This window comes from Myotis nattereri, assembly GCF_964212035.1.
Source record: "Myotis nattereri genome assembly, chromosome: 1".
Lineage (NCBI taxonomy): Eukaryota > Metazoa > Chordata > Mammalia > Chiroptera > Vespertilionidae > Myotis > Myotis nattereri.
Window position 1 is genome coordinate 215681320 of NC_138075.1, and position 20328 is coordinate 215701647.

The window sequence follows — 20328 nt, forward strand, 5'->3', positions numbered from 1 at the left end:
ACCACTTGTATATATTCTAGTGAGTATCACAAATCAGAATACATCACTACGTTTCAGTCTGTCAGACGATCCCAACTTAAGGGAAGAGTAGGTGTTCCACATTGTGAAAGGGTTGCCAATGGTGCTCTCATTGGCTGATTGGTTTCAACATTACCATAAATTACCCAGTTAATGACCTGAGCCCTCAGAAAACAGGTGAAGGCCTTAAGATGATTTTCACAACAAAACCGGTTTTGGAGAAAATACTAATAACTCAAGCACACTAAGTAAGTAAATGGTAGTGGGTACCTCCAAGTATTCCTTCTTTACCAAGTAAAAATAATGATTAACTAATCAAAAATGGCTACATCAAGATAGCAATAAAGATAGAAATAACCAAGATAACTTTTTAAAATATAGATTCACATCTACTATCAGCAACAACCTCATCCTCCTTGTACATTTTGCCTCAAAATATTAGCAAATGACAATGGAAAGCAATCACAACTAGTAAGATATTTTAAAAATGTACTACCTAAAACACCTGTAACATTTCAGTATGTATTGAGTTTCTTATCTCTGGCAAGGTTTAAAGTCATGATTTCAACTCAGTGAAAATTTTCACTGAATTTAATTACGTATGTTTAGATGCCTCTTTAGCAGTTTCTTATAAAATAGTGTAAGATTAAGAAGCCACATAGCATGAGGATAGACTGGTTCTTCCTGTCATGGTAGAAAGAGCTGAATAATGGCTTGGGGAATAGCATGGACATAAACCAAAATATATTTTTCTGTCAGTAAATAAGTACTGTATAAATATGTACAGAAAACATTGTTGAAGATATTGGGGTGGGAAGGAAGAACTATTAGGAAGAGTACAGATTGTGGGAAATTTACCATAAAGTTGGTAAACAGTATAGATGGTTTTCTAATATGCCATAGTTTACAGTATTTGCTGGCTTGTTAATGAAATGCAAAAACTTCTAAGAAAATATCTACAGGAAAACACTGTCAAATATAAATTAATTCTACAGCTTAGTATTTACTGAGTGCCTTCTACATGATAGGCATTCTGCTATGGGCAATGGCTGGAGCACTGGACAAAAGACAAGGCTGTTTTCAGGAGAAAGCTTCTTTCACTTCTTTACCAAAAGTAAAATCCATGAGAGCATTATCTGCTTTAACCAAACTAACACAAGATTTCTGTAAAAAGCTTACTGAGATCCGTCACACAAGAAACTCATTCATTTCATCTTTCATTAGCAAGCAAAGAAAATGACCACAGAATGGCACAAAGTACCACCAGGTGTTATGGATAGTTTTATAAAACAATATATCTTCATACGATAAGGAGTGACCACAAAAATCTCTTGTAATGAACAAATGTTTGCTCTTTATCTCGTGGTAAAGCACTTAAAAAGGTTGTGAAACTTGACAAGTTACTCGTTTTTCTTATAATGTCCAAGAATTGATTGCTTTTCCTGTGAAAACAGGCAACTTCCTGGAGTATGCTACCTCGCAGTTATTTTTGTAAAATTAAAAACACTTAAGATAAGCCTGGCATTTAAACAATGGCTTTTCAGCTATGAAAACCACTTGATTTGTATAGAAATTAAATGAACTTGGAACTAGCTCTTCAAATGATTCCATTACAAAGTCTTAACTAAGATTTTAAAAAATAATGAAGTGTATTCTGTATACTTTATCACAATTTTTAAAGTAACAGTGATATTTAAAATACACTGCTCTCTGCCCAGCTGTCTTGGCTTAGTGGCTGAGCATCAACCTATGAACCAGGAGGTCATAGTTTGATTCCGGGTAAGGGCACATGCTGGGGTTGTGGGCTCAATCCCCAGTGGGGGCATGCAGGAGGCAGTGGGTCAATGATTCTCTCTCATCATTGATGTTTCTATCTCTCTCTCCCTCTCCCTTCCTCTCTGAAATCAATAAAAGTATATCAAATACTAGTGATAAAAATAAAACACTGTTCTCAATAAAAAAAAAAAATACTTGGAATATAAAAAGGATTTCTACCATTCTATTAAAAGTATCTTTAAAACTTTACCTCATTTTTATCACAATATTTTTTACCATTTCAAATTTCTGTACATATTCTAATGTGTGTATTAGTAAAGTACAACACTTCATTATAGTTTATTACCACATAATCACATAACTGGGGTACATGTTAACTCTCTATTGATATGTGTGAACAATTACAAGTCGAGCCTATGATATAGTACAAACACAGAACAAACTGCTGCATGTGTTCCATAGCTCTGGCAGTATATGGATAAAGACCCCAAACACAGGCAACCTTCTTTGGCTTCACAGGAATCAATTAAATCCACCACCTCAGTTAATCACTAGACCCCAAGCAAATTTTTCAAAAGAATCAGAGTATAAGTATAACCTCTCCAAATAAGACAATCATTGTGAAAAGATTAAAAAGTTACATCAAATTCATGAATGTCCTCAGTCACAGCATTACTGAATGTGTATCCCCCACCCCAACAAAGCCCTTTTCATGCAGACTTTCCATTAATACAAGAGAAGCTCCACAACGTTATAGATAAGGAAACAATAGGAGTTTTTCCAAAACACAACCTGTTTGTACCTATCTCCAAAATGTCACTGAGTTTCTTTGTAATCTCCTTAAGAAATGACTTCAAACATTTCTTGCTATAGGATAAATACAGCCTACAAAGTTTTTAGAATCTTAATAGTTGACTATTAAGTGTTTTTTAAATTTCAGGAGCATAAGTATACATGTGTATTACCAATATGTGTGTGTGCATGTTTTTATATCTTCAACAGGAAAAGAAAAAAAAAACATTTGAAAAGTGAAAGATAATCCCACTTATAACGTGTAAAATCTCCACATTAAAGCTGAAACAATAATGTTGATTTTGTAATTGTAGCCCTTCCACACTAAATTCTCTACAAATATTCCTCATACACAACAGAAACCTACCTTTTATCCTAACAAACACCTGCCAATCCCTCAAAGCACTGGATAGACTGGTCATCTGACTAAGCAGAAATGAAAACAGCACACTGAGTTCAGGGCTAATGAAAGTCAAAAAGCAGAAGAGGAATCCTTGAAAGGACAGTTAAGGCACTGGTATCCACTACTAGGCGATAACTCTCACAAAAACAGACTACCTTCCCCAAGAGCACAGGAACTGCACATTACACTTCCAACTTTTAGAAATTGTGAAGTTCACTATGCCATTTTAGTATCTACATCATATTCCATTACCAGGTGTGATTTTTCAAACGTATACCAAGTCGGTGTGATCAGGAAATCATCCAACATATATACGAACCTCAGTAGGCACTGTTAGGAACTAGTGCTAGAAAAGCCATCTGTTTGATGGAAATAATATTTCTACTTCCCTAGTGATTACAGCTATCAGTGACAACTGTGAAATCCCAAGAGAAGAAATTTAACTGCCTCAAAACTTTAATTATTCATATAAACTGGCCAAGAAATTAAAGTTAAGTGTTACACAAAGGGCTCTCCAACTCCTTAATATTTTTCAGCTAATTATTCCATTGGTAGTCTACATCTGCTCTGCTAAAATTTGGTTATGAATCAGAAGTAATTCACTGGGAATGATTTTATATCTAAAAGTGACTGTGGATAATAATTAAATTCACAAAAATTGTTATTTTTAATGTGCATAAAATCTTCCTGAAAATATGTCCCATAAAATAAAAGAACAGATGCGACTGTAAAAGTTCATTTGTTTCAACTACAATAAAAGTTTAAACTCTTTCAACCACTAGGAAGAATGAAGAATGAGACAAACTGAAGGACAAGAAAGTTAATTTTAAAAGCATATTTAATCCATAGTTTTTTAATATCTTCAATGTTCAACAATTTATGATGAGAAAGTATGTTAAGCACTGCCTTTACAGATAAAGTAAATCTATTATGATAAGTTAAATACATAAATAGTTCAGAGATCTGCAAATATATACTCTAAAACCTTCAGAAACACTGATCATAATGCCACATATACAATGATGGGGTTTTTTTGGTTAGGGATTTTCATTTGTTTCAACTATTGTTCTTACCTGCCGCCACCCCTTTTTTAAAAAAATAAACATTTTCTAGAATTCTTTGAAGAAATTTATCTTCTGGATTTTTTGATAGGACAAACCACAGCTCCATCATTTCTTATAGCTCAGTTTCAGGATGGTCTTGAATATCTCAGAGTAAAACTACTAATAATTTACAGTTAACTATGTGGACCTACTCAATAACATTGATACTTCTGAAATAAAAATGGGTCTATGTGGCACACTCAGTCCAACGTGGGGCGCCATATGTGCCAAGCCAGCTCAGCCAGGCTCGGTGAGCCCAAGTGGGGGCGGTGAAGGATTGAGAAAAGACAGACAGGAGAATGAAAGCTGGGAATTGGGGGGACGCTGCTTCTCTGATGGAGAGACAGCGCCATGGACTATAAGCCATGTCTTTATTTTATAGCCAGATTCCATGAGGCAATGTAAGGGTGTAGCCAAGATGTTTACAACATTCTCGTGGGTTTCGATCCTGCTCAATCACATGCACCTGAACTCTATCAAGCCCTCATTACTCAGACACGTGGGGCCATGTGTTCGGACCATAGGTTCAAGCTTACAACTATAGCTGTTGACTGTAATTGTACTGGAAGGGCTTTGCCCTCCAAGGTGGGACTTGCACATGGCCATGACAGGACAGTGCCTTTCTCATTAGTCCGAGGCTTAAACCTGTCCAAACACTGTAGCCGCTCTCCACAGGTATATGCACTATGCCTAAAACTATATGTATGAGCTAATCACACTAAACAGAAAATATTTAGTTCCAAGCAACCCAATATTTATAGCTTTTAAACAGTAGCTATAAGACATCATCAGCAAGTGCAAGCACAAACAGTAGATGCTGAGAGCAAAAATATCTGATGACAGAAACCATGTCCATAACATCTTAAAATTTCAATTTACCTTTACACATATATGAATAATACGTATAGTGAAAGAATCACTAAAACAATAAAGCAAGGTATTCCAAATTCCTTCAAAGTAGCAGAATGATTGTTCCAAAGATTACCAGAATAGAAAACTCAGTTTATACTGTCCTAAGTCACCCCCCATCAGAACACATTTACCCTTAGGGATTCACAAATAACAAACATAGAATTCACTGCAACTGTGGTTACCATTTGTAAGCAGCCTTTCATTGCTCCAAAAGGCTCAGCATTGTAGATGCTCATCAGTTTTTAAGCCACATCCACAGCTGCTGCCTTAGAAAAAAACAAAATTTCACAGCAAAAACTCTAAAATGACATTTAAACAACACTTTAACATAAAACAAAATTAAAAATACTCCAGTATAGTAGAAAGAATGTATCTGTAACACCAGAAATATGAGACTCAAGTCATTCTGAATAGTAATACCTTTCATTTACGTGGCACAATAATTATTTTCTAAGCTCTTTGACACATATAATATCATACTTAAGGCACATATCAAAGAGGTAGCATTTACACTGAAAAGGTGAACCAGAGATTGGTTATTAAAAACTGTAGGAATACCATCTCACATCTGTCAGAATGGCTATCATCAACAAATCAACAAACGACAAGTACTGGCGAGGATGTGGAGAAAAAGGAACCCTTGTGCACTGCTGGTGGGAATGCAGACTGGTGCAGCCACTGTGGACAACAGTATGGAGTTTCCTCAAAAAACTAAAAAGGAAACTCCCATTTGACCCAGTGATCCCACTTCTAGGAATATATCCCAAGAAACTAGAAACACCAATCAGAAAGGATATATGCACCCCTATGTTCACAGCAGCACAATTCACCATAGCTAAGATTTGGAAACAGCCTAAGCGCCCATCAGTAGATAAGTGAATTAAAAAACTGTGGTACATCTACACAATGGAATACTACGCTGCGTTAAAATAGAAGGAGTTCTTACCATTTGCAACAGCACGGATGGAACTGGAGAGCATTATGCTAAGTGAAATAAGCCAGTCAGAGAAAGATAAATATCATGATCTCACTCATTTGTGGAATATAATGAACAACATAAAGTGATAAACAAAAACAGATCCAGAGACAGAGAAGCATCGATCAGACCGTCAAACCTCAGAGGGAAGGTAGGGGAGGGGGAGAGATCAACCAAAGGACTTATATGCAGGCATATAGACCTAACCAATAGACACAGACCACAAGGGGGTGAGGGCATGAGGGGGGGGTGGGGGATGGGGGGTAATGTGGGGATAAGGACACATATGTAATAACTTAATCAATAAAGAAATTAAAAAAAAACCTGTAGGAATGAAAACTTTTTTAAAGGGGGGAAAAAAGAACAATGGGAAGTCATACGTATTGACACCAAGAACTACACAAGAAATACTGTTCCCAAGTAGCTGAATGTGGCGAGCCGGCATGGCCATGGCATACTCAGACCCAGGGCGCCTTATGTGCCATGCCAGCTCAGCCTGGTTCAGTGACCCTGAGAGGGGACGGTGAAGGATGGAGAGAAGACAGACAAGAGAAGCTGGGTCTGGGTGGGACGCTGCTCCCGGATGGAGAGACAGTGCCATGGACTACAAGCCATGTCTTTATTTTATAGCCAGATTCCATGAGGCAACGTTAAGGGTGTGGTCAAGATGTTTACAACATTCTCATGGGTTTCAATCCTACTCAATTACAGGCACCTGAACTCTACCAAGCCCACATCACTCAGCCACGTGGGGCCAGGTGTTCGGACCACAGGTTCAAGCTTACAACTATAGTTGTTGGCTATAATGTGCTGGGAGGGCTCTGCCCTCCAAGGTGGGACTTGCACGTGGCCATGAGAGAACTGTGCCCTCTCATTAGTCCAAGGCTTGAACCTGTCCAAACACTATTGCCGCTCTCCACAGTTGAAGAGCAATATGATCCTATTTATGTGAAGGAAGGACAGACAGAGAATAATTTTTTTTAATCACATATGCATGGAAATGCTTTCTGTGGAAGTATGGAAGAATGCTGCACATCAAACTCTAAAAAAGACCAGAAGCAGGAGGCACCATTCCTTACGCTCTTAAGCTCTACATTCACTCTTTGAGCTTGTTAAACAACATACTTAGAAATCACTTTGGGGGAATAATAAATATTTTTTAAAAAGAAAAACTTGAAAGGATAAATATACATTAAAATATTGTTAGGATTTCCATTAAGAAGAAAAAAAAAACACACTAAAGAACATACTCCCAATTGCTAAGGTTAATTTTCTAGTGGAAGACTACAGTGACTCACTTTACAGGATACATTTAAATAACTTTTGAGGCCCTGCAATACATATTTTTCCAATCAGAAAAGTAATCAAGATGAGTGTTTAAGAAAAACTTCCACAAGACAGTCACTTTCCTGAAATAATTATATAAATAAGCTACGAAAATCAACTGCACAGCTAAGCTACCATGCAAATTTAAATTCTAATGTAATTTAAAAGATATTTAATTTACCAATTGACAACTTCCAGGAGTTACAGCTAAGAAATTAGGCTAAGTGAATGACATGCTACTAAATCCTGTATGTAAAATGTATACATCACACTATATATCATGGAGGAAGGTCAGGATGAAGAATAGCTTGTTTACCAATAATTATGAAATAACCTTTGCAAGCTATAGCTATGCAGGCTATTTTTAACATGACAATAAGTGAAGCAGCAACTCTCACTAATACAGTACTATCCATTTAATCAAATAATGGCATTCAAATACTAATGGTTAAAGCTGTAAGTAAATTACCAGAACTATCACTACTATCTCTCAAATGCTAAAATTCATTTAATTCACTTCCTTGACATTTGGATAAGCACAGATTTTTTAATGCATCCCATTGTCAAGAGAGTAATATTGTCTTGACATATACACTAAAAAAATAAAAATAAAAATAAATAAATAAATAAATAAATAAATAAATAATAAATAAATAAATCACTGTATGAAAATCAGGTTCAAAACCAGCCCATCTTTCAGTATAAAATTTCAAGTTGTGGCCTCCTTCCCAATATGACAGTCTTCTTTTCTCTCAGCCTCTTCTGTGGCTCCATTTTCTCTTCCAGATGCTTTAGACACTCGGACAGCTGAAATTCAGTGCAGGTGGCAAAACTAAGAAACCAGGGGGGCAAAAGAGAGACTGAGTGGGCCAGATGTAACTGAACCCAGGCAGTTCCTGCAGACAGGGGTGAGGAAAGCACAGTGGTGAAGACGCTTCAATGAAAACAAGTGTATTCTCAAAGAAGCCACCCTGGTCAGTAGGAAATACAAGATGAAGAACACAAGAGCATCAAGAACAGGAAAACAGCAAAGAAGGGAAAAACAGGCAGGCTCAGAGCTGACCGATCAGTAAGCAACACTGGCAGCAGCACTCTACCCACCAGGGCTCCGAGGCTAAGAGATTTGTATTCCTGGTTTAAGTCCCCACAAAATAGTGGGGGGGGGGGGGGATTAAAAAACAAAGAGCATGTAACATTAAATTAAAAGGCAGCTGAGTGGTATAAACAAAAAAGATTAAAAGACCAGCATAAGTCTCTCTCCAAAATCAAACCAGCAACTAGTTACTAGTACCAGCTCAGTCACTGAGTGTGTCTCGGCCATTAGCTAAGTGTAAATTATTTGTGTCTGTGCCTATGTTCAAATGAGTGGTCAGTGGTTCTCAACCTTCCTAATGCCGCGATCCTTTAATACAGTTCCTCATGTTGTGGTAACTCCCAATCATAAAATTATTTTCGTTGCTACTTCATAACTGTAATTTTGCTACTGTTATGAATCGTAATGTAAATATCTGATATGCTATATGTGTTTTCTGATGATCGTGACCCACAGGTTGAGAACCGCTGCTAGAACATAAGATTTAAAAAGTCTTCTCCAGCTCTGATGTTTACTAAATCCAAGGAACTGAAATAATCGATACTTATCAAGCAGGATGTAGTGACATTTTATGCTATGGCACTCCACAGAGAGAGCACAATATACCAGAAGTAAGTAAGAGAACATAGAGACACAGCCCAGTAGCCGAACAGAGGTCACTTCATCATCTTTCATTAAATCCGGTAGGAAACAAATTCCATCTCCTCCATCCACAGTCTTAAGAAAAACCATGGCCCTAAAATTTAACCATTGGGCTTCACTTTAAATACATTAAGAAATAGGAAATGTAGTCACTTGTGAATTTCAATGAGCCTCCCCTTCAGCTTCTTTCTACAGGACATATTCTAAAGCCATTGTGCTTTTCATTTTTTTAACACACTAAGTAAGCTTTCTACTTGCTGTATATTTCATATTTAACTTTAAAAAGTATAGTCCAGAAATGGTAGAAAACTGAACATAATCTAGGGGTCAGTTTCCCTGGAGGTCCTCCATAGAAAAAGCAATCTTTGCTGAACATAATAAGCCTTATCATTAACTAAATGCCACCTAGTGGCAAGTGTATATACTAATATTATTAAATCCATGCAAGTCATATTCATCCAACAGGTAACATTCTGACCCATTAGCAATTGCTCCATAATTATACAAGATAAGCAAAATAATGATCCTGTCCTTATGGAGCTCAATGACAGATTAAATAGATAATCAATACAGATACATTTATAAATTGCAGAAATATGTTAAATGCTAAGTATTCAGCATTTATTAAAAAGCTAAAAGAAACAAATGTTACGCAGGTTCTCCTATGTTATACCTGTTCACCTCACTCAGACTTTCCCATTTCTAATTACTTCATCACTAAGGTTTCAATTGTTCAGTTGTTCTTCCTTAGCCTATCTCATTCTTTAGGTTCCACTCCAGAAAAGGAAAGAAGGACCTACTACTTTCAGAACTGAACTAGGCATTTTATTTCCCCTATCTCATTTAATCCTCACATGAATACCTTGAAATTTTTTTTACTGTTTATTTTATTTTATTGTAATCCTTACCCAAAGATATTTTTTCCATTGACCTTTAGAGGGAGAAGGGGGAGAGAGGAGGAGGAGGGGGAGAGGGGTGGGTGGAGAGGAGAGAGGGAAAGGGAGAGGGAAGAGGGGAGAGGAACATCAGTGTGAGAGACACATGCTGACACTCTAACCACTGAGTAACCAGCCAGGGCTCCAAATTTTTAGACAATGGCAAGACTTAGGTTAAGCGATACGCTCATAGCCACAGATCAATTTTAGAGATAGTGCACTGATTCCAAAGCTTCCTATACCATTCTGCCTCAAAACGAGCTGCTTTGTTTTTCTATTCCTGGGCCTACCAAGATCATATATTGATCATGTTTTTCGTATGGTCTCCATCAACTCCAATGTATTTTACTACACTGTTTATATTCAGCCTCACTGCTTCAAAAACATTCAGTAACCCCTCCCCACCCCATATGAATGATATTCAAATCCTTAGCTTAGCACTCAAGGTCTTCTAAGAGGCCCCAACCACTTTCCTAGTTTTATTTCCTACCCCTCCCTGTCAACTCCCATATTTTCTATGAACTTTCCTCCAGTTAAAAGATAATCATTGGCACCTCTGTTCTCACCAACATTATACATCTGATATAGCACTTATAATCTCTATTGTAATTGTCTGTGTACTTTCCACTAAATCATGGGCTTCACCAAACCATCTTAGCCATGTTTATATTAAGACCAGTACATACCAGTGTCTTATACCTATTAAGTGCTCAACCAACAGCTATTTCTTTAACATAGCTATTAAAACAATTATAAAGGAGAACCACTAAAACATGGTTATACTCATTTCCTGTAACCCTTTCTTCATGTCTCAGGACCTCAATGTTTCTGCTTCCTCCATTTGCTACATAGATCAGGAGCTTTTTATAGAACTATATAATTTTTTGCATGAAAAATTTTCTCACACTCAAACCAAAAGTTAAATAATTTGAAAAAATGTGCTGGGAACTATAGAGACAATAGAAAGTTCAGTGGTTGTCAGGGGGTAGGGAGGAGGGAAGAATGAATAGGCAGAGCACAGTGGACTTTTAGGGCAGGAAACGACTCTGTATGGCAGATATATTTGTAGATACATTACATATTTGACCAAACCTAATGAATACACACCAACAGTGATCCCTAATGTAAACTATGGACTTGGATGATAATAAGCCTAAATAATAAAAGCCTAATATGCTAAGTGTCTGGTCATCCATTCAACCAATCAAAGCATAATATGCTAATGATATGCTAAGGCAGCTCAACCACTCACTATGACGCGCACTGACCACCAGGGGGCAGACAGCTGACTGGTGAACCAGTCGCTATGATGTGCACCGACCACGTGGGGGCAGACACTCCAACTGGTAGATGAGCTTGCTGCTGGGATCCGGCCGATCAGGACTGAGTGAGACGGGCCGGACACACGCAGGAGCCCTCCCTCGGTCCCTCCCCAGCTGTCCAACCTCCCGCATCCCTCCCCAGCTTTGATCGTGCACCAATGGAGTCCTTCAGTGCACCAGGGGATGTCAGAGAGCCAGTTTCAGCCTGATCCCACAGCCCAGGACAAGGGACTATACCGGTGCATGAATTCGTGCATGAGGCCTCTAGTGTGTCAATATAAGTTCATCAATTATAACAAATATACTGCTCTGTTAACGGGGGAGGCTATTTATGTGTGGGGGCAGGGTAATAGGAAATCTCTGTACCTTCCCCTCAATTTTGCTGTGAACCTAAAACTGCTCTAAAAAATAATATGTTGGTCGATTCCCAGTCAGAGCACATACCCAGGTTGCAGATTTGATCCCCAATCGGGATGCTTTTGGGAGGCAACCAATTGAGGTTTCTCTCCCACATCGGTGTTTCTTTCTCTCTCTCTCTCCCTTCCTTGCTCATTAAAAGAAAAAGAAAAGTCAATAAAAACTTTTTAAAAATATAAGCTGGCAAAATAAGGCAAGACCTTAGTGGCTCTGCAGTTTTCCAAAAAGGTAACAAATACTCGTTTCAATTATGCAAATGAGCTTAAAATTAGTATGCTCTATCTGGAGCAAGACTAGTTCCAAAATAAGTTGTTTAACTAGAGGCCCAGTGCATGAAATTCGTGCGGGGGGGTGGGGGGGGAGTCCTTTAGCCTGGACTGCACCCTCTCAAAACCTGGGACCCCTCAGGGGATGTCCAACTGCCAGCAGTTGGACATCCCTCCTGCAATCAGGACCGCTGGCCCCTAACAGCTCACCTGCCTGCCCGATCGTCCCAACCACTCGCCTGCCTGATCACCCCTAACCACCTCTGCCTGCCGGATCGCCTCTAACCACTCTGACTGCCTCCCTGATCGCCCCTAGCTGCTCGCCTGCCTGTCTGATTGCCCCTAACCACTCGCTGGGGGGCGGCCAGCCGGGGTGAGGGGCCGTGGTTGTTCTGGACCCTGATCATTCTGGTCATTCCACTGTTTTAGTCACTGGGCTATTATTATATAGGGTTTTTTAAATCCACATCATTGGTTCTATACTTTATAAAGCAACTAATATTGTAGTTATATAACACAATCTTTACCACACTAATAAGATTCCAGGTTTTAGAAAGTTATAACCATTTTTCCTGGTTATATAAACTTTTTATGAGAAACTATTCTTATATACTAGAGGTCCGATGCACAAAAATTCATGCAAGAGTAGGCCTTCCTTCCCCCAGCTGCTGGCACCAGCTTCCTTCTGGCACCCAGGACCCAAGCTTTTGTCCTCCGGCCGCCGGCAGGCACCCGGGAACTGGGCTGCTTCCCTCCTCCAGCTGCCCACAGGCACCCAGGACCCGGGCTGGCTTCCCTCTGGCCCTGGCTTCGTCAGGATGTCCGAAATGACGTCCAGTCTATAATTAGCATATTACCCTTTTATTACTATAGATTATATAACCTAATTAATGCAAAATGCACACACAAAAAATTAGTTCTAAGGCCAAATTAAAACTTTTGAATATATAATAGGAAGCATGGGAGGGGAATTAAAAGGGTCAACTTGGTTTTCTAGTATATTTCATCTCATGTCTTCTTAGGATATCTATGAAGCAGTGTTTTCTACATCTTCTCATTTTTATGAAACTTAAAACCGTGTAAATATTCCCAAAACTGCCGTGAATATGACCAATCTGACTGAAAAGCTGTCATGCTTATTACCATGCATTGTCTCAACATAACAAACCTACACGAATATTTATGCAGATAGGTAATTAATACCAATTATACAAAGCAAGCCATAGAGACTTCATTGCTTATTTTTCCCCACAGTATGTTCAGGAAATACATTACTCTTTTCACAACATTAGGATATCATTTCATTTCTTGGAGCAGAAGAAAGCCTAATGAGGCATACACGATACCATGATGTTGTGCCAGTACTATAGGGGCATCCAGAACTGTGGGCAGGTGTCTGAGAGATGAGCACTCAACATTCCTACATTATTACAGCTGTCCAAACAGAGAAAAAAGTAGTAAGAACCAGACCCCAAAAAGTTGGGGGTGACTCAATGACAACATCCGTGGTCAAGCAGTAATTTACCAAGTATGTCTGCTCAAAATGCAAAGGCACATATTTCAAGGGCTGCGGTCCTCTGCACTAAATACACTGCTGCCTTCCTAAAACATGACCCACAAACCACAGGTTGCATATTAAAAGTCCATCCTGAGCCCAGACTGTGAAAGGTTACCAGAAGAAACCAATCGTTATAATCACAATATTATGTAGAGTGCTTTACTATATACAAATAACTTATACATCGTTTTAACAATTATAATTTCACATAGCTTACCATACTTGATAGTCACAATGTGCCTGCCAGATAAATAGAACAAAATTATCATTCTCTATTTTATAGAGGTAGAACCTGAAGCTTGGAGAAAGTATCTGTAAGTAATCTGTCCACAAACCTGAGTCTCTCTTAAGATGATCAACTTATTATTTGGTTCAATGGCATGGATCACCCTAAAATGTAATCTATAGTGTCTTAAGCCTATGCACCTAAGTACTAAAAAAACACTTAAAAATAGTGAAACCTTTTGAGAAATACTTAACAGTCAACCACCTAAAAAATTTGAAATTTAAGCTTGTCAGTTTTGTACAACAATACAGCATTTTCTAACAATCCAAAAGGAACTTTTGCCTAACAGTTTTACTATACTGTTCTCAGGGGCTATGAAACTGCCTATAGCTGAAAATATCCATTCCTTTGGGTACTTCAGCAATTAAATTCCCTACAGTATCAGTAACTTTCCTGCATATATATCAAATTCCACCTCATAAACTATCCACTCAGCTGCCTCTCTTAATGAAGGCTGCTAGGGGGAGCCATTGAAAGGTTTTGTAACTTAGGAGTGAAGTGATCAGATTTGCTCTTCAGAAAGACTGCGGGGGGAAAAAAGAAAATAAAAAAGAAAGACTGTGTGGAAGGTTGGATAAAGGGGGGTGAGTCTAGAAGCAAAAAGAAGAAACTGCCAATATCTATAGTAATCCAGGTGAGAAATGATGAGAGCATGAACTGTGAGAGTGAGGATAAAGGAGACAGATAAAAGCAATTTTTCAAAAGAGAAAATTACCTGTCCTCAGTGATTACAGGTAAAGGGTTAGTGTAAGAGGAATCCAAAAACCTGGTTCGGGCAACTAGTTAGGACGTGATATCATCTACCTGGAACAAAAATGCAACAGGTTTTGATATATTATATAAATAAACAAATATATATGGAGAGAAGGAGGGAAAGAGAGAATGAATCCCAAGTGCAAGGGTCAAGTCTAAAATTATGGTCCTGGTTGTTAGAAAATATTCTTGAGAACAACTGATAAAGCACTCAAAATATAAGGTATATTGGCCTAGAGCAAGGGTGGGCAAACTTTTTGACTCGAGGGGCACAATGGGGTCTTAAACTGGACTGGAGGGCCGGAACAAAAGCATGGATGGAGTGTTTGTGTGAACTAATATAAATTCAAAGTAAACATCATTACATAAAAGGGTACGATCTTTTTTTTTTTAGTTTTATTAATTTCAAATGGGCCGGATCCGGCCAGCAGGCCGTAGTTTGCCCGCGGCTGGCCTAGAGTCTAGTGAAAACATTTTGTGGTATTATTTTTTTAATATTACCACATGCACAAAACAAGTCACTGGAAGAAAAGCATCCTATACTTTTAATTGTTTATTACATTTGAGTTCGACAGACCTTCAGTCTCTTACACAACACACATTACATACACACCACCCTGTAATTTATTTTACTTCTCCCTCTCCCTCTAAGCTTACAGGAGGAAAAAGTATCTGTTTTATTAGTGAAACTATCCTACATAATAAAAGCCTAATATGCAAATTGTCCCCTCAGGCAGTCGTTTGACAGGGAGTTCGACCGCTCGCTATAATGTGTGCTGACCACCAGGGGGTGACGCAAAACATGGAAGGCATCGACAACGTGCTGCGACCTCTCACCAGCTACCTGGGGCCAGGGTAACGGGAAGGGGGGGGGGGGGCTGTGAGAATGTGGGGTGTCTGCGGAGCTCGCTCTCACTCCCCCTGCTACCATCCCCTGGGATGCCAGGGCTCATGCACCAGGAAAGCCCCCACACTCAGGTGCCAGGTGCCCATGAGGAGCCCACCCCATACCTGCACGGCCTCTTTCGGGTGAGCCAGGCCACAGCCACCAGGGCCGCAGGGGCCGGTAGGGCTCCCCTTGGGTTCGCACATCGCACAGGAGCCGGTCTGTGAGGCTGGCCAGGAGAAAGCACGCTACCCACCCAGCTTTCATGTGGCGCCACTGGGCAGCCCAGAGGCCCATGCTGTGCCCTGGCCCACAGAGTCTGGCCATGCTCACCCAAGCTCTGCATGGGGACTCGGGTGCTGTGACTCAGGCAGAGGGGGTCACGCAGAGGCCCGGGGGCCCAGGTGCTACCCAGGGCCCAGCAGTCAGCTGGGACCTGCCCTTCCACACCAGACATTTGCACTTCGATTGCTGGCCAGGCCTAGGGACCGCACTGGTGCATGAATTTTGTGCACTGGGCTACTAGTAATACATATTTGGGTGGTTGTTGTTTTTCATCCCACTATCACCAATGTGACTTACCAAGAACTTAGTTCATAACCTCCTACTTGACTTCCCATAAAATATGACCTATTTCACATCAGCTTAATACAGTAACAATCCCTAGACTCTAACCACACCTTTCATCTAAGGATGCTTTCTCCAAATCCGAAAGCACATCAGCCCTGTGCAGATGTGGCAAGTTGTTACAATTCCCATTTTACTACACAGTTAGGAAACTGGCCCAGGGGAAGTAGAGTAACTTGGAAATAGTCAAGAAGCCTGATGCCAAAAATAACAACTTTTAGTCAATCTATGAGAAAATACTCCCCCTAGTTGAAATAACATGAAATTCAGTACTAGGAGAAAGTGAAATGCAAAATGTTTTAAAGCCTCATTCTAGGTTTTTAAATTTTATTTTTAAAAATGACCAAATACTAGAATTAAGACAATTTGCAAGAACTTTCAAGCACACTCTTCTTCTCCCTAATACCTTATCTAGAGTGCCAAAAATGACTTAATAAATTACAGCTGGCAAGAGAGTGCCTTTTCTCCCAAACCATTTTTTTTTCTTAGCCACTTAAAAGACATTGATAGAAATGTTAGTATAGGACAAGAGGTAACTTTTTAACAAATTTAACTGCTTAAAATTTACTACCTAGAAGAATATATTAGAATAGCTCTCAAAATATTGCAAGTAAGCCTATTTTTCCTGAAAATATACTCTCTATAGACACATCTGCAATATGCTTAAACAATAAATTTAAAGCTTAAATCACCAATAATCAGAAAGAAGGCCTCCCAACAACAGTTCATGTGATATATTTTTACATTTGCTATTGTTTGATATAATTTAGTAAAAGCACTGTTTTATTTGGTCACCATATGCAGGTCTTACACACCCTGGAGACAAAAAAAACACAACTTGATTTGTCAAAGTTGCTTTCATGATATAGGTGTGATCATTCTTATACGCACAAGTCCTTCCATTATTACAATACTTAACATTTACTTAGTGTGCAAAACAACAGTGTGCTCAAGATTTTACCTTCAAAAGAATGAATATACACTAAGAACTAGTAAGGGAGACAAATGATTATTAGTAAAAATCTATTCAGGGAACCAAGACAGCAAATTTTCACTAACGCCTCACCTATCACTCATGAAACATGATTTCCTGTTCATTAAAATTCAAACTACTAGTTCTAATCACAGCCTTCAAATAAAATGCTTTCCACTACACCACATTCCCCGCACTAAATCTTTCATATCCTCTACTAGTAGTACTTTTCGTGGAACTTTAGTTTACAAATGAAATGACCCTCCAAATGATTTTTATAGCTAACATATCTTCTGTGATCAACTAGTAGGGTGGAAATCCTGGAAAATCTAACTAACACGGTCTTCTTCCCAGCACCAGGCTATTCAAGCCAAATAAATACACCCCACCACCCTCCCCGCTGCACCCCGCACAGAACGCCAAGCTTTTCACGCTACCATCACAATAAGCACTCTGAAAATGCAAAGCCCCTTCCACATTAGAAGAGCCAGGACATTAAGACTATTTACATGCACTTTTCACTGCATTTCATTAACGCGTTCCACAAACAGAAACTGCAGTCTTAAGGGCTTTACTCATCTCAACTCCAAAGATGGAGCGGAGAGGTTGTCATAAATCTACAGAGCCGCGGCACATAACTGTAAACTCTCTAATGAGTAAGAAAAAGTGGAATAATCACATCAATTCCTAAGGACGGTGCCTTCCTTTTTCCTGACAAAGCGGGAGTTGCTGGTAAAATAACTAAACTCCACACCTAGAGTCTCTAGAAAATGCTAAAATTCTCCACGCCACGAGTTTTTAACATCAAAATTCACTTAACTGCTACCCACATACCAAATGAATAACCAGTGTGGATATCTGAAATTATCCTCACACACCAACTGGAAGAAAAATAAATAAATATGTCTATACCTGGCGCCTCTTCTGAGCGTCCTACAATAATACCCTCCGCGAAGCCAAAGCTACACCAGCTGCCCTTGGCCTAGGTCGGACGTCAGAAACCCAGGACCTGGTGGGGCGGGCGGGGGGCCCAAGAACCAAAGCCCCGATCTTTTTCCAGGGTTACTGTTCCCAACAAAACCACCACAGGCCCAAAGAGAGCCGGCCAAGAGACCTGCAGACCTTGCAGTCCTGAGAGACACTGGGGGAGTGGGGACGCACTCCCGAGAGAAAGGGGTGCGGAGGGGAGCAGCGCCGAGGAGGAAAGTAAGTGTCCCCACGCGCCTTGCAGACCCACAGAAACCGCTCACCCGGGTCTGCCCGCGCGGACGGGCACCAGATGGAGCGAGTCCCCGCCTCGGGCTCAGACAGCGCGGCTCGGCCGGCACGCACAGTGGGGAGTGGATCAATCACCCGAGGACGGGAGGGGAGTGGGGGTGCCCAACGAGAAAGCCACGGGTGGGGAAGACAAAGCCTCTGGGGGTGATCAGGGACCCAGCAGAGAGGGGAACACATGAGAAAAATTAAAAAGAAAAAATAAAAAGAGAGCAATCTGGTGCCTGGTCTGTGGCAGGTCACGGAGGGACCGAGTAGAGAGGGAAACAACAAAGGGGCACCGGAGGGAGGGCAGCTGCGGGGAGGTGATAGAGATGGGATGCGGGGCGCGATGGGTCGGACAAAGCGCCCACGGCGGCGAAACAAAGGGCCGGGGGTAGAGACTAGCGGGGGGCAACCGGGGAAGACAAAGCGCCCGGGGCCGGGGGCACGGGCCAGGCGAGGAGGGGCACGGGTCGACCCGAGGAACAAAGCTGCGCGGGGCTGGGAGGCCGGGCCCACGAGCGGCGGCGCGGGAGGCGCGCGGAGGGCACTGCGCCCGCGGGTCCCGCGCGCCCGGCCGCACTCACGCCCGCACCCGCCGGCCTCGCCGCCGCCGCCTCCTGCCCTCGCGCGCCGGAGCCCGAGCCACCGCGGCGCGGAGCGGGCAGCGCAGAGCGGGCAGCGCACGGCCACACGCCGCCGCGCTCCGCGCACGCGTCACCGCCCCCGCGGCCCCCAGGCGCCCGGCGCGCCGCGGTCTCGGAACCCGCCGAGAGCCGCGGGCTAGGAGACGCCCGCAACTTTCCCGGTTCCCAGCGATCCGGTTCCCCCAGACTTACCCTGTCACAACAGGCGCCATCTTCCACAAACTCTCGCCAAAACTCCAACCCTCGCGAGATCCCCCCAGACGCCTTCCCCGGTCCCTCTCCCCCGCCCCTTCCCTCCTGCCTCACGCCTCGATTCCACCCGGCCCCCGCGCTCCTGCTCCCCTCGCAGCCGACGCGGAGAGCCAGACGCCTCGCGCCGCCCGCGGAGCCGGGGATCCTGTTCGCTGCCTCCCCTGGAAACCTACCCCAGCGATGGAGCATGCGCAGGCGGCCCCTCCGCGGGCGAGCCCTCCGTGTGGTCCATGGGGAGCGCTCCGGTTATCCGGGTTTTGAGACGCGCCCGGAGGGACGTACGTGGAGTCCGAGGAAAACCGGAGGGGATTACAACGGGGACGGGGAATGGAGGGGTCAGGAGGCGGGGCCGAGGGGAAGGTCCTGGGAAAATCGGCCGCGTTTCACAGGCCTAGAGGAAACACCTCCTCAAATGGGTGTTTTCCAAGTGGCTTCCCGCTCACTCTAGTTCCCAGCCCTTTTCATTCATTCAGACGTTCATTGGACGCCTCCGTAATGCTAATGTCAGCGTTGGGAACTGGAGCTACCGAAGCCCAGAGTTGGGCGAGTGACAAACCAGGAACTGTCTTCGTTCATGCAACCCGCCCCCCCCCCCGCGCCCCGGCCCACCCCATGCCAGCGGAGATTCGGACAAAAGTGCAATGTGGTTCGACCCTCCAGAACTCTGTCAAGTGAAAACTTTTGCAGTTGAGCTCTGTCGCCTTAGCTTTCCTTCCCGGGTATGAAACGAGGTCAGGCCAACACCTCTGGCAAAGACATCCCTAATGTCCACCTCGCAGACACACCCCGGGGAGCCGGGTAGTTTTCTCCGGCGGTGGAGATCCACCACTCCCCCGCCCCGCACTCCAACCAGCGATCCCACTGGGGCACCGAGCTGCCTGCGGTGCGGCGTGAGCCTCCCTAGGACCTCACAGCCCCCGGCCCGGCGTGAACCCGGGTGCATACAGGGGCCGACTCTGCCCGGGTCCTCCCGTGGGCCTGGCATCGTCGACGACGCCGCTTGCTGCCTGAAATGTACCTCGGGCGACCTAAGCCTGGAAGCCCCCCGAGCAAACTTGGCTTGCGTGGGCACTGAACGAACAAAAAGGAGCAGAGCAGGGCCCCAACT

The 20328-nt window shown here is 42.2% G+C and overlaps 1 protein-coding gene across 3 annotated transcripts in view; it reads right to left on the reverse strand.

Moving 5' to 3' along the window:
• RBPJ (recombination signal binding protein for immunoglobulin kappa J region) overlaps positions 1 to 19455 on the reverse strand; it is a 104371-nt gene extending 84916 nt beyond the window's left edge. For 2 of the 3 annotated variants that reach the window (XM_081083066.1, XM_081083063.1), the window contains exon 1: positions 19394 to 19455. In XM_081083066.1, the coding sequence (XP_080939192.1) occupies positions 19394 to 19452 (59 nt within the window). In that variant the 5' untranslated portion in view covers positions 19453 to 19455. Of the gene's footprint in view, positions 1 to 19160 lie in introns of all 3 variants that reach the window. The other variant, XM_081083064.1, reaches the window with a different exon arrangement.
• Positions 19456 to 20328: the final 873 nt, after the last annotated feature.